The sequence below is a fragment of the Branchiostoma belcheri genome, unplaced genomic scaffold, assembly GCF_001625305.1.
Source record: "Branchiostoma belcheri isolate BF01 breed outbred unplaced genomic scaffold, Haploidv18h27 scaffold72, whole genome shotgun sequence".
Taxonomy (NCBI): Eukaryota; Metazoa; Chordata; class Leptocardii; order Amphioxiformes; family Branchiostomatidae; genus Branchiostoma; species Branchiostoma belcheri.
The window spans coordinates 181,180-195,517 of NW_017804376.1; the positions used below are offsets into that span (position 1 = coordinate 181,180).

The window sequence follows — 14,338 nt, forward strand, 5'->3', positions numbered from 1 at the left end:
AAATAAAAAAGATATTCCCTACCTACCGACCCTAATTTTTTCAGGACTGAAACAGGAAACACAACATTTTTTTCCTAGGCCTAATATAGAACCAGGCAGGCCATGTAAATGGACTGACAGTGTTAGTTACTATCTATACACTATGTCTGCAAATGTTTTGATACAGGGATATCATATTTGTATGAATATAGCCATTAAATAACATATTGTATCTTTAATTGTAGTCACTAAGGTGACTCAAATGTTGCAGTATGCAGTACTTCTCCCAGGTAAAAATACAGGTACACTTAAGTTTGTGCATCAAATTTTCACTGGTTTTGTCAGAATTCTCTTTTGCATTTTCATCATGAATTTCAATTGGGGGTAAAGTATGATTTGGTCACAAGTTGTATAAGTTAATCAGCAATGCTGGGAATCACATTTGTTCTGTTTTCTGACAGGCCCAAAACATCAGAACACTACACTTGACATTTGAATCTTTGCAAAAAGGAGAAATTATTTAAGCTTCCAGAGATGATTTTTAACGTTGTATTAGGGAATGGATGTACATATATTATATTGCAAGGATTCGATTGTGCAATTCAGGACTTATTTTGTTCAATAAAGATCAATTATGGACAAGCATCAGTGCATCTTGTAGTTCAACATGCCACAAATGCCATTTGCACACTTGCATGCACACGAAAACACACTCCACACGTAAATGCTATCATTATAGTATCAATATTACTTATAGAAGAAACTGACCCCAGGCAGTTGTTCAGAGATCAATATAATGAAATCTAACCTTGTTAATGACATTTTGTAGCATAGTTAATACAAACAGAAGCATGTCTGTTTCCAATGAGAAGGAACATGTATGGTTACATACAAATGATTCGTATAAAGGTTAAGTGTTCACATATAAAATCAGTCGTTTACAAGTATTTCCTTGTAACTCCTTTCCATACCAATAACAAACTGTTATTCTTTTAATTCTTATGTGCCATTTGAGCTACTTGAAGATCACAGACAGATCTCTTTACCCGTAACTAACATCACTTCTACACTGCAAGGTTATCAGCTTAAGTTGTTCAGTAAATTAGCGACGTGACTTCTTTGCACTTGGCATGGTAAAGTAGTCCTCCTCTGAGTCCTGCAAAGGGCAAACACAAGGACAAGTTAGACTTTTAAATGCAATACCAAAACATCACTTCCTTGATACAATTCAAAAATAAAACAATATGAACAAAAAGGCTGGAAATTGTCAAATTTTGACAATATACAGCCAAATGGGTTGATGTTGCTCAAACCCAACATTATGGTAGAATCTTCAATTTATTTAAATTCTAAGGATGATACCAGTTGGTGAAGACATCTCTCTAAAAGCTGTTACCATTGCGCCCACAATATTACAGATGAATGTATCAAAGCTTAACCATCAAATTAACAAATTTCACAAATAAGCTTTAAAGTGTACCTCAGAATCATAGGCAATCCCTCTTCCCCTCCTCTGCAAGGCACCACCTCTGGGCTTGGAATTCCTGGACAGAAAAAAATACTTTGTCCATACAACACATGCCAATGATTTCTAACATCAGACAACCTTGTTTGCTGGGACTACAAAATCAAGTGATGGATAAAATTTGAAGAACAAGTTGAACAACTTTTACCCTTTGCTTTTTGAAGATAAGGGAGCATTAAATCCTCCATCGCTGTCTTCTTCCTCACTATCTGACATCTGGAACAAACAGATTACAAAGTATTAGACATGGCAGCCATGTCACAACAAAGCATATGCTTCTACATGTACAATGTATCAGGGTCCGAAATACAGGATGCATATGCACCCAAACTTGGAGCTGGGCACCTACGTTTTGACTGGTGCACCTAGATATTTGTGTACTGTTACAAACATAAAGGTACTACTTTACACCAATATGCAGCATATCCTTAACATTCAACTTGAATGTTAAGGATATGCTGCATATTGGTGTAAAGAATTCAAGTGTTCAACATAAAAAACTTTGTATTATTTGTTAAAGATTTTGAAGTTACCAATAGATTTGAAGATTCAAGTTTGATATTAGATTTTGATGACATTCTTTATTTCATGTTGTTTCTTGGCACATTTAGGTTAGCTTAATACAATATATGAACAGTTGACTGGACAAGCAGTTTACTATCCAGAAATAAAAAAAAACACCTACCTCCATATATGAAGGTCTACTAGGCTTAGCTGAGGATCTCTGGGAAGATCTAGATGAACTGTTTTGCATTGCTGAAAAATACAAGGTGAATAACAAAAATAAGAAGTTCATCTTTCTTAAAAAGATTAAGATGCAGACAATAAATTTCAAAATATGGGATAACTATAACTTTCAAAACATGAAAAAAAACTATGTTGAGCTGTCTAATAATAAAGTGTCAGAAAATCTATTTTATGCTTTATCATTCAAGAAATGAATTGTACAGTATAACAGAATGTGTGATGACAAAGCTATTTAGAAAATGGTTCAAGTCTTGGCAAACAAGGCAAGTCTGTGTATAATCTGTGATACTAGGATATTACTCTCTACCTTCAACAATAGAACCACTGGCGACCAGACTTTTCTTCCCTCTCCCTCCTCGGCCCCCTCTGCTACCCCTCCCCCGAGACGCAGTGGTCGCTCCCCTGGTCGTAGCGGTCGCTCCCCTGCCCCGCCCTCTGCCACGCCCCCTGCCACGCCCACGGGTCGGCGCAGGGCGATCCTCGTCGCTAAGGTTGCTGTCGTCATCCTCCATGATGTCTGAGCGATTGTCGTCGGCTGGACGTTTGGAACGAGACCGCTCCAGAGCGCGCTGGATGTCTTCATCCTCCTCTTCTGCGTGCTGCTGGTACGCCTGACGGAACTGGTGGATCTGTAGAAATACAATGTACATGTATGTAATTTGTAATATGTATTCCCATGCATGTATAACGATTTTCATCTTTTCCCCCAGGGTGTCCCTTAGTAATAGTCTTTGACTAGTTGGGACACCCGGGCTTCTTTGTAAGCCGAAATAAATAAATAAATAAATATAGAAATACATGTACAAGACATCAAAGGTGTGAAGTATTCAGAGTATATTAAAGTTACCTACCCTACCAAAACCATGTTACCTTTCTCCTGACAAAATATCGAAGAAACAACAAGAAATCGAAGATCTCATATCTCTGTAATTATAGTTGTTGTGAATTTTTCACTGATCCTGTCTATGCATTTTACCACTGGCTGCCACAACAGGTATGCATATAACAGGAAATTAAAGACAGGAAGTGAGATAACCATTTCTGAGACATTTCTGGGTCCTTTGATATAACTTCCTATCATTCTCCTCGATGTGCTCAACATACTCACTCACTCACTACCCGGTTTATAGTCTGTTGTTCCCCCATCTTCCTAGGGTTAGATGTGCTTACACTGCAATACGGAGGCTCAGCATGTGGAAACAACTACAAAAAAACATAGACACACCAAACACAAAACCTCTGTACACAGAGGTGACAAAAATCCTCACCTCCTCCTCAATCTTGTCCTCTCCTGCCTTCCTGTCCCGCAGGTGTTTCTGCATCTTCTCCACCTGCCATCTCACCAGCTCCTGGATGGAGTCCTTCTCCTCTTTGTCCACAAACTCCTTCATGGCCTCCCCCATCCCCTTCTCTGTCAACAGGGACATGCGTGCATTCTGTACAGAAATACACAGGAACAAGAACTTTTAAAAACTCTACCATAGCCTCCTCTATCCCCTTCTCTGTCAACAGCGACATGCATGCATTCTGTGCAGAAAAATAGAGGAAAAACAACTTCTAAAAACTCTACCATGTGTTCCCCTATTCTCTTCAAGAGTGACGTGCACGCATGCTGTGCACAGACACAGAGGAAAAACAACTTCTAAAAACTCTTCTATAGCCTCCCCCATCCCTTTCTCTGTCAACAGCGACATGCGTGCATTCTGTGCAGAGACATAGAGGAAAAACAACTTCTAAAAACTCTTCCATGGCCTCCTCTATCCCTTTCTCTGTCAACAGCAACATGCATGCATTCTGTGCAGAAAAACAGAGGAATAAGAACTTTTAAAAACTCTACCACGTGTTCCCCTATTCTCTTCAAGAATGACGTGCATGCATTCTGTGCAGAGACACAGAGGAAAAACAACTTCTAAAAACTCTTCCATGGCCTCCCCGATCCCAGGAACAAGAACATCTAAAACTCTTCCATAGTCTTTCACATTTCATTCTGTGCTAGATGTCTGTCACCATGATAACTAGTGTTGGGTTACATCATGTTGCGATTTTATAGCAGGAGGGATTTAGACTTCTGTCTGACCAGATATATGTATGTGTTTGAGAAAGAATTAACAGAGCAGAGCTGGGCCATATGAAAGTAAACATTATGCATTTGCTTTGCAATTGTTACCTTTCTAGTTTCAATCATGAAACTGACCTGTTCAGCCTCTGCGAAGAACTGTTTGACCAGATCCTCCACCCGTGACATGTCCAGAGCCTCCCGTGGAAGCAGTGTAGACATGTCCTCATCTTCCCACTTCTCTTTCGTACCACCTGTAAAATCCCAAACAAACAACCAGAAAGGTTGAAACACAGAGGAAAACGAACTTCTAAAAACTCTTCCACAGTCTTCCCCATCCCCTTCTTAGAGTGCTGTGCTGTGCTATGTAATGTGAAGAAGTCATAATTGCCCTTAAGGTCATCGAAACGTACACTTGGTTGTCCAATGTGATGCCTTTCACGTATGGATAGTCTAACCAAATATTCAGATGCACGGAAGGAAGTGACACATGTATTAGTGCACCTACAGTCAAAAATTAGGTGAAAAGATTAGGAGCACTGCATGGCTTCAATTCTGGGTGCACAAAAGTGCATATGCAACCAGTATGACAAGCAATGGTATAGGATTCAGGAATGCTCACTTTTCTTCTCATAAACCTTCTTCCTGTAGAAGTGGATGATTTCGCGGGGGTTGGCGACTCTGTCGGTGAACATCTGACCAAATCTGTTCGTGTTGAACATCGGGAACCCTCCGCTGTACTCAATCTGGTAGGAGAAACATTAAAAAACATATTATGCAGAATTCTGAGCTCACACAACCTGAGAGATTGCCAGTATCTACTCATCATACCAACCTGATGAAACTATTCACAGATGTTTTACAACAACTATATCAAACTCATCATTGAGTGGTTAGAGGACAAAAAAGAATATATGCATACGTATGTATTTGAAATAGAAAAACCTTTCTCCACTACATGTTTTCCCTACCTTTAGTCTGATGAGTGGTTCTTTAGGTTGTCTTTTGTTCCCTGTGTGCTCTTCTTCTGCTCTACACAGCAATTCTTCCACCTGGAATTCATATTAATAGATTTCATATTTCGTAGCTCAATACTTCCCAGTTGATAGCACAAGTATAATAAAAAATTTGGCCAATACCATTCAGTACAAACTACAAAGACAACAATGAAACCAGTGAGACAAGTGCTTGTCATACATATGTTTTGTCCAACTGTGAGATACTGTTACAATTTCATGTATACTGCTCCAAAGTTCATTTGAGTTAAGTTTTCATTAATAAATAAGATATTCTTTTTATGTACATTCAACTCCAAATTGCTTTTCATTCTGCTCAGTGCCTACTCATTCATCACAGCATTACCGATAATACAGAAGTCGAATGCAATAGACTACTGACATACAGTGCTGAGAAAGACTTTTCTGGAACATCAAACCTTTTCCTGGCAGAATGCTGCTATCTTGTCTGCTGCGTCAGGGTCGTTGGGGTCAAGGGTCGTGTCGGCGAGCACAATGTCCTTCAGGTAGAACTGGCGCACCGTCTGTAGCGGGATCGCTTCAAACTTCATCTTCCTGGAGGGCTTCACTCGCACCAGGAACGCTTTTCTGAGGGGGTGAGAGCACAGGGCTCGAAATTCATTTTTGGGAATAGGTGCACCCAACCTAAAAAATTGGGTGCACAAAAACGTTTTTGGGTGTACCATGGGTGTACCATATAAAATGAAATAAGTAAAATGTTAGCAAAAACTAATTTGTTTCATTTCTAAAGAAAGATACTACAACAAAGATTTTCTTTCAATGTCAAGAATAGACATCCCTTGTCCATAATTGTCCATAATTGTCAGGTGGTTCTTATGCAGAGCTGGTCACTATCACAATACTTGCAATACGTTTCACCTTAAAGCTTTCTAAAAAATGAGCTGTTGCATCTTGTGTTCGAGCCATACGTATCTGACATACTTGGGTAACGTCTCGCCCTCGGCCAGTGATGTGGCGACAGTGCTTCCCGGCTGGAGCACGATAAAGTCCTGGACGTCGTTCCTCTCCAGACCACGGGCATCGTGCTCGTGCCCCCACACCACCAGGTCCAGAAAACTGTCCAGGAACTGTTCAGGGATGTAGTTCTTCTCACCATGCTTCACTCTGGAGCAAAATAGTACAATGGAATTTCAATACATTCCGTTGCTACTTGGTCTGCTATTTCCTATTGTCATATTTTCAACTTGCCCACTGTAGTTGGTTTGAAAAGTACAGTAAAACCAGGAATCATCTGTGTCACTTAATGATCCTTTCAGTACCTTTAATTACATAATGTGCCATCAACAACATGTAGTTCATAGCATTACAGGGAATCGAGACTGACTGTAATAGAAAATATTTAATACTGCGCCATACAGTTGTACATGTACTTCTTTTCACAGGGAGTACCTTAGAAGTAGGGCAAAATGATATTCCAGCAAAACATCTCTTTATTGCAAGCCATTAAACTTATAGCTTATCATAAAGTTCATGAAAATATAAATAAATCTTGGATAATCTTAGTTACAAACCTTGATGATGGCTTCCTTGTGGCATAGGAAACAAGGTTTCAACATTTGAGAGAGACAGACATGATTATCAATAAAAGATGAAAGGAAAAGAATTAACATAAGAGGTTAGTATATCATATAGCCAAGTTATCATACTTTTCATAGTTAATAGCATTTGATAACATATCAGTCCATTCAAAAGTGAGGAAGAAAATGCCCAGATTGACAAAGCTTAGAAGTGAAACTTACTAGTAATGAGAGAAATGAGCATGAAGAGGACAGATACAAAATGTAACCCGTGACAGTGAGGCCTAGGAAAAAAATGTTGTGTTTTCTGTTTCCCGAACGACCCTAGAAAAACCTGCCGACCCTTTTTGGGGTGCACGTGGACCACTGCAAGGTACATAAATTTTTCGAGCTGATCAACCTTTTCTAGCTCCATGATCTGACACCTAAGTGATGAAACATTGTAGTAATTTGTACAATCGGTTTTCCAACATTGACATTGAAAATAAAGTGTCCTCATGCAAGTTTTACTTTCTTAAACTGTATTGTATAAGTTTGATCACTAGAGATTGCCAAAGTCTAAGAAAAAAAAAGATAATCCCTACCTACCGACCCTAATTTTTTCAGGGCTGAAACTGGAAACACAACAGTTTTTTCATTGGCCTAAATATAATCTCGAGACATGGACACAACCGTGACCCCTGACCTGTTCTGGTGAAAGGTCAGGATGTTGACCCACTCGTCCTGGTTTTCCCGCGGTCGCAGCATCGTGACGGACTTCCTGACGAACATCCGGTGCAGACGCTCGTCGCGGACGGACCCCAGCCCGTACAGCGCCAGTTTCGTCCTCCCCTTCTGCAGCAGCATGGGAGTCATCTCGATCTGGTCTAGACTGGGGTGCTGACCAAAATGGTTGACCAGCCCAGCGGCACTTAGGATGTCCAACGCACACAGGTTCCCGGACTAAAGAAAGAAGAGTTCCAGTCAGTAGGATATAAGGGTTTTCTCCTACACAACCAAATATTTGTACCTTGCTGATGTTTTGGTGTCTATCAGACACCTTCTTCAGCTCTGCTTCTCACCGCTAAATGTAGCCGATGTAGGTGGCGCTTTTGCGGTGAGAACACAATCCCCAACTTCAGTCTCTGCGGAAGGTGTCTGATAGACACTGAAATGTCAGCAAGGCATGAATATTTAGTTGTGTAAAAGAAAACCCTTATATCCTACATGTATACTTTACCAACCTGATGAAACTATTTTCGGAAGTTCCAGTCAGTATCTATCCAAACTTTCAGAAAAAGACTTGTGTATAGTGTCTATCTGACAATGCCACAACACCTGGTTGTTTATTGGATGATTGGATTAAAACTGTACTTACCCCAGCTGGGTCGTCATGGTTACCGTGGATGGAGAAGACAGGGAGGGAGACGTTCAGGTTTGGGTCCTCATAGTTCACAAACGGAAACCTGTGGCAGAACATCAGAAACAATGGGTGTTGTCCCCTTTCCTGTTCAATTCATTCTAAACATTTTTTTCTTGCTTAAGGAGCTTAAGTGGCTTAACAGGGCTCGAAATTCATTTTTGAGAATAGGTGCACTGATGCACCCAACCTAAAAAATTTCATGCAATACAAAAGGAGATTTTGCTTGTGACTTGACCTTGACCTCTAACCTTTCACCTCTGACCTATCACCTACTTGCTATGGCCAAAGTTGACAGACTGGTCGCTGAGGAACTCCAGCTGGCACGGCCGGTCTCCCATACAGTACTGCCTGAGGAGACACATGCAGCCGTGCAGGATCTTACGCGACGGCTTGTTCTCGTGGAACAGGTCGCCACCTAGCAGCAGGAAGTCCACCTGCAGGGGGAAACGTGCCTTCTGTTTATGAAGGGCCAACAGGGCTGGAAATACCACCTGTATATGCAGGTTAGTGCAGGTTGAATTGGAGCTGTGCGGGAATTTTGGGGTCTACCTGCACCTCACCTGCACTGGTCCATGGTACTGGGTATATCTATATCTGTATCAGTATAACCGCCCTTTGGCGTAACACACTATGCAGGTTACTACAGGTAAAATTGGAGCTGTGCAGGTATTTCTGATGTCCACCTGCACTGGTTCACGTACTGGGTATATGCAGGTTAGTGCAAGTAAAATTGGAGCTGTGCAGGTATTTCTGATGTCTACCTGTACCTAACCTGCACTGGTCCATGTACTGGGTATATGCAGGTTAGTACAGGTAAAATTGGAGCTATGCAGGTATTTCTGATGTCTACCTGTACCTATACCTAACCTGCACTGGTCCTGAACCTGTACCTAACCTGCACTGGTCCATGTACTGGGTATATGCAGGTTAGTGCAGGTTGAATTGAAGCTGTGCAGGTATTTCTGATGTCTACCTGTTATAACCTGCACTGGTCCATGTACTGGGTATATGCAGGTTAGTGCAGGTAATATTGGAGCTGTGCAGGTATTTCTGACGTCTACCAGCACCTAACCTGCACTGGACCATGTACTGGGTATATGCAGGTTAGTGCAGGTTGAATTGGAGCTGTGCAGGTATTTCTGATGTCTACCTGTTATAACCTGCACTGGTCCATGTACTGGGTATATGCAGGTTAGTGCAGGTAATGTTGGAGCTGTGCAGGTATTTCTGACGTCTACCAGCACCTAACCTACACCTGTCCATGTACTGGGTTTATACATTCACGTACATATAGGTGAATGTGGATTGTTTATTGACTGTTACCAACTCAACACCTATGAAGTTATAAAAGAAATAATGGCGATGGTTTCTGAAGAGTTTTCTGTATGATCCACACTTCCTAATTTCTGAGTGGTGCATAAGACATAGCTACCTCCTCCTTCTTGGCTATCTGTAAGACTTCTTCAAAGGCGACCAAGGAATCGTGGCCCCTCTTAGCATCCTTCTCAGCATAGCCCAGGTGAACATCGGAGGCTGGGAAGACACAGGTGAGGAGACAGGTATTAATAAGGGATACATAGAGCCTAGTCATGGGGTATGCATGGGGGAGGAAGACTAATCCATTTGCAAGTTGTGCAAATTCTCAAAGTGACACAGTAAATCTAGAAAATCTAAGTTGTATGTTGAATTAGAGATACTATTGTACAATTGCAAATTATGTAAAATCAAACCAGCTGATTTCTCCTAACAGAAAAAATCAACAACTTACCAACCAGGAACTTGATGGTGTTCTCATCATCATCCCATCTGAAGATCATGAAGAGGGAATGAGAGTTGAAGAGTTAAAATAGTCACTTTGAGTTTTTGAGCATGGAACTATATATAATACACAGTAAAGTTTTAACTTTTATAGCAACTATTTTGTAGAAACTACTAGTCAATTCAGAAGATCATAATTATACAATCATACTCACGTCTCTTCGTCCTGGGTCGACATGATTCTGTATCTAACACAACCAAAAATTCTTGAAACTTTGAAATGACAGCCACTCTAGAGGGAGGGGGGCATCTAAAAATTTGGGTTGCAATAAATCTAACGTAACGTACAAAGTATACGATAATCAAGTTGATTACCGGGTCGTCTACTACAGCCTGGGTCTCCTACTACCAGAGAGAGTACACATAACTCATGTACGCGATCACGATCGTGGCTAAAATGGCAAAAACTACGACATCAGCGTAGTTTCTAAAATCAACGACACCCGCCATTTTTCACCATGTGCATATTATTATTGGGGTGCCCCGTGGAATAAGTTTTAGTGCCTAGTAACTTTGCCTCGATTCTCAGCACAAATTTCAATCCCAAAACAAACTTACCAGCTATCTACCAATGTTAGTGATCTAAAATGATTGATATATTTGTTGCAACAGTGATATTTTTGTTTATACATGATGATTATTTCACTACTTTGTACGTGCATGGAAAAGTATGATTTTGAACAGCTAAGTACATGTCAGATTTTTTTTCGATCATCTGTCAGATGTTCAGGCAGTTTCTAAATGTTAATCTCCATGAGTTGATCCATGATGTGTGATCACGGGGATCACGAGTGTTCGCACACGACGACGGCGGCCTCGGTGCATCAGACGCTGGATGAGCTGGACTTTGAGCGGGGGATCTGGGCCGCTGCTCGGGACGGCGAGGCGGGGAGGGTCCGCAGCCTGCTGGACAGAGGCACGGCGGCCAACGCGCAGGACTCGTCCGGTTACACGGCACTGGTGCGGGCCGCTGGTTTGTTCATAGTCAAGTCATACTCAATGTGCCTCTGCAGGGTTTCTGTGTTTTCGGTCGTGATTCGTGATCATGCATAATTTCGTACAAGTGAACAGTGAGTTGTTTGTATGCTGCAGTGCAAATATCACCCGCTAGGCGGCGTGCATGATACGTGGGTAGTTAGGGTTTGCAGATTGCTGATGGCCGCTAGGGGTCGTTCGTGATACATAGTGTGTGTGATACATGTACATGGTTGTGTTGCGTAATGTGTTGTGCCACTACTTTCTACTTTATACTTGGCCGTGGTATTACCGTTAATAACAGCAGCAACTATATGGTTTAATGACTTACCAGTTCACTTTTGTTGAGGATCTTTTAAACGCAGTCTTACAGTACATAACATGTTAACTGTTAACAGTGGTAAAACTTTAAATTATTTCACTGTGGGTATGTGTATAACGTTACTGTAATTTGTCTTTTTGCTTTCCTTTTTCAGCACTATGCATCCAGAAATGGTCACCTGGAGGTGTGTGACCTTCTGCTCCAGAGGGGGGCAAACCCTAACAGCCAGACCCGGTCGGGGGGAGTAACTCCACTTCACAGAGCAGCCTACTGTGGGCATGAAGCTGTTGTCAAGTTGTTGCTAAAGAAAAGAGCAGACCCATCCCTGTGTGATGAGGATGGGAAAAATGCACTTCACAAGGTGTGTAAGAAACAGGGGCAAGCAGTAAGAACACATAAAAACCTCTGGTCCCGGGTCGGGGTTCGAACCCACGACCTCCCGAGCACCAGCTTGAAAATCCGATGCTCAAACCACTCGGCTAAAAGGTCTAGACCCATCGGCCGGGTTATTTGGAAGCACCTACATGTATAAACCCCCCCACTGTTACAGGTGTTTTACACATGTATTGTCTTCCTTTCCGTCAAAGTTAAGTCAAAAACTTATCCACTGCGATTTGAGGGCAGCAAAGCAGAAAATATTCTGGATGAGGAATTCTGTCAGATATTGACATTTACTGCCATTTCGTAGCACATTTTCATCACCATTTCATACTTGAAAGTCCCCAAACAAGCTACATGAATCATCTCTTTATTTTTGGGTACCACCCATATATGCCATATAAGAACCAGTCTACAATACAAAACAAGCAACTGTTTTTTTTCGTCAGTGGCATTGCATTTTTGCCTCACAGATATCAGTATGCTGTGTCCAGATTGGCAAGAAGGGCCAGAAAATTGACTTTGTAAAATTTTCAAAGTCAATTTGTACATTTAACGTTAATCTTGTTTTGCCACCATGAAATCTCATTGGATGCCTTTAATGTACATGTGTATTTCCTTAGAATCCTTCCTCTCTAGAGGAAAGAGAATTATAGAGGAATAATTATCAGTGTTTCACTTCTGATGAATAATACGGGTAACAGCTTTATTACACAATATTAGCCCAATTCTGTTAACCTCTCCTGAATCTTGAGACTCATGTTTACAGAGTTGTGTATAAAGAGTTGTAAATTTGAGGGTTTCAAATGTTGTTTCTTTTTCAGTCTGCAGAGAGGGGCCATGTCCAAGTCTCAAGACTCTTACTACAAGCTGCCCCTGACACCAGAAATGTTCAAGACAAGAGGGGGAAAACACCTATCAACTATGTACCCAGGGACTGTCAGGAGATGCTCAGCTTGTTGTCCTGACAATGGTCTTCTGGGCCTCTCACAAGTCATCTACTATTTATTTAATGAACAGATCTAGAGACGAGTACAAGTGTCCAACTCCAAGCAGATGTTGGGAGGCTAAATCATAACGTTTTCTTAGCTGCCCGATTCTGTCATCATCATGTCTTAAAAAATGTTCAGGACTGACTACAGGTAAATCTAACTTGGCTATGCTGCAATCAAAAAAGGAACTGTCACTCACACTTTCAATGTATCAGTTCTAGATTTTAAGAACTTGGTTGAACTTTGTTGGTTGTTATGAGTAATATCTCTTAAAGAAATTCAGAGTCTGACAATATTCAGGACTGAGTAAATGTAAACCTAACTTGGCTATATTGCAATCAAAACAGGAGATGTGACTCACACTTTCAATGTATCGGTTCGTTTTATTCCTTATATACAGATGTACAAAGTAAGAGGTACAAAAGTTGTGCCTTTTATACAGAAACACAGTTGACAACAGAAAAACACGTTACATATGACATCTTTGACAAACATAAGTTAACGACCAGTACATAGCAACAATGTGATCAGACCCTCAACAGTTGTGGGCCGTACGTACGTTCTGCATTGCTAAATACTGCACTTACTTTCAACTACCAGTTTACAACTATTTTGAATTAAAGAGCATTTTACTTATATTTCACCACTTAAGGTACCACATGTTTGCCACATAAGTACCATGACTTAACACTAAAATGTCTTTACCTCCAAGCTTGTCTTAGACTTATCTAGTGCAGTGATTGAGGCAAAGAATCTTACTGGAATTGGTAACATGATTCAGAACGATGTTCTTAACTGCATTGAGGAATTGATAGAAGAGCACACGTACCTCAAAATGATTGGCTTCCAACAAATAAAGATTACAAACGATATTCACAACATTGGGAGCAAGAAACATAGATTGAAATGAAAACAATAAGAAAATAAAACAAAATAAAAATTCAAACCAAAATAAAAATAGGTTTCTATTACTGCATGGACTCCTATACAAATGTACCAATGCCAGCTTGAAGTTTGAAAAAAAGAAAAAAATAGAATCCAAACAAAAGCTTCATGTACCTATGCAATAAAAATACTGTACCTTTCATAAATGTGATCTATTTTGTCACAATAATGACTTAAAAGCCATGATTTCATCCTGGCTGTTCTGTGCACCAAGAGTGCATATTAAACTAAATACATACTGCAGTAGCAGTAGCAAGCAAACGGCAAGCTTGGCACATGGTCATAAAATAGTTCTTTACTGTGTATTTGCATCCTCCTGAAATACCGTACTGTAACTGCTCTTTACACACTACTTAATGGAATGTGATCCAGGGAAGTGACAATGTCGGGCAAACTAAGTTGCAGAGAGATGGTGCAGAAAAATAAGCACCTCAATGCTCAATAAAGGTTTGTACACAAAGTAATTTTATACTCTATAACCTCGCAGATAAAAACTGCAACACCACAAAAGGTGATGTGTCGGACATAAACTAAACTACAATCAATGTATGAAAGCACCTAGACCTGGTCCTGGATGGAATACTAAGTAGGTGGGGGAATAATCGAGCGGTCCTTCCCCTGTGTGCTAATGTGTTATACACGGTC

General features: G+C 40.7%; 2 protein-coding genes across 2 annotated transcripts; one reads left to right on the forward strand and one right to left on the reverse strand.

Moving 5' to 3' along the window:
• Positions 1-763: 763 nt before the first annotated feature.
• On the reverse strand, positions 764-10,274 carry LOC109485097 (double-strand break repair protein MRE11A-like). The gene is made up of 17 exons (XM_019788532.1): positions 10,237-10,274; positions 10,032-10,069; positions 9,696-9,796; positions 8,537-8,697; positions 8,219-8,306; positions 7,547-7,803; positions 6,266-6,448; positions 5,743-5,911; positions 5,279-5,359; positions 4,930-5,053; positions 4,446-4,561; positions 3,520-3,687; positions 2,559-2,880; positions 2,190-2,260; positions 1,653-1,720; positions 1,460-1,523; positions 764-1,135 (listed from the first exon to the last, which is right to left on the reverse strand). Exons 1-17 carry the CDS (start codon positions 10,257-10,259, stop codon positions 1,082-1,084), a joined length of 2,088 nt encoding a protein of 695 aa, XP_019644091.1. The 5' UTR covers positions 10,260-10,274; the 3' UTR covers positions 764-1,081.
• Positions 10,275-10,849: 575 nt separating this feature from the next.
• LOC109484969 (ankyrin repeat domain-containing protein 39-like) lies at positions 10,850-12,959 on the forward strand. Its single transcript, XM_019788342.1, has 3 exons — positions 10,850-11,041; positions 11,533-11,739; positions 12,581-12,959. The coding sequence occupies exons 1-3, from the start codon at positions 10,850-10,852 to the stop codon at positions 12,722-12,724; spliced, it is 543 nt and encodes a 180-aa protein (XP_019643901.1). The 3' UTR covers positions 12,725-12,959.
• Positions 12,960-14,338: the final 1,379 nt, after the last annotated feature.

What these genes read in the sequence shown, in the direction of transcription:
- LOC109484969 (XM_019788342.1), top strand. Translation starts at nt 10,850, where the DNA reads ATGTGTGATCACGGGGATCACGAGTGTTCGCACACGACGACGGCGGCC. An exon ending in CGTCCGGTTACACGGCACTG is followed by an intron (nt 11,042 to 11,532) that starts GTGCGGGCCGCT and finishes TTCCTTTTTCAG; the next exon opens with CACTATGCATCCAGAAATGG. An exon ending in GGAAAAATGCACTTCACAAG is followed by an intron (nt 11,740 to 12,580) that starts GTGTGTAAGAAA and finishes TTTCTTTTTCAG; the next exon opens with TCTGCAGAGAGGGGCCATGT.
- LOC109485097 (XM_019788532.1), bottom strand. Translation starts at nt 10,259, where the DNA reads ATGTCGACCCAGGACGAAGAGAC. An exon ending in CTGACCTTTCACCAGAACAG is followed by an intron (nt 6,449 to 7,546) that starts GTCAGGGGTCAC and finishes ATTTTGCTCCAG; the next exon opens with AGTGAAGCATGGTGAGAAGA. An exon ending in GTAGACCTTCATATATGGAG is followed by an intron (nt 1,721 to 2,189) that starts GTAGGTGTTTTT and finishes TGTTTGTTCCAG; the next exon opens with ATGTCAGATAGTGAGGAAGA.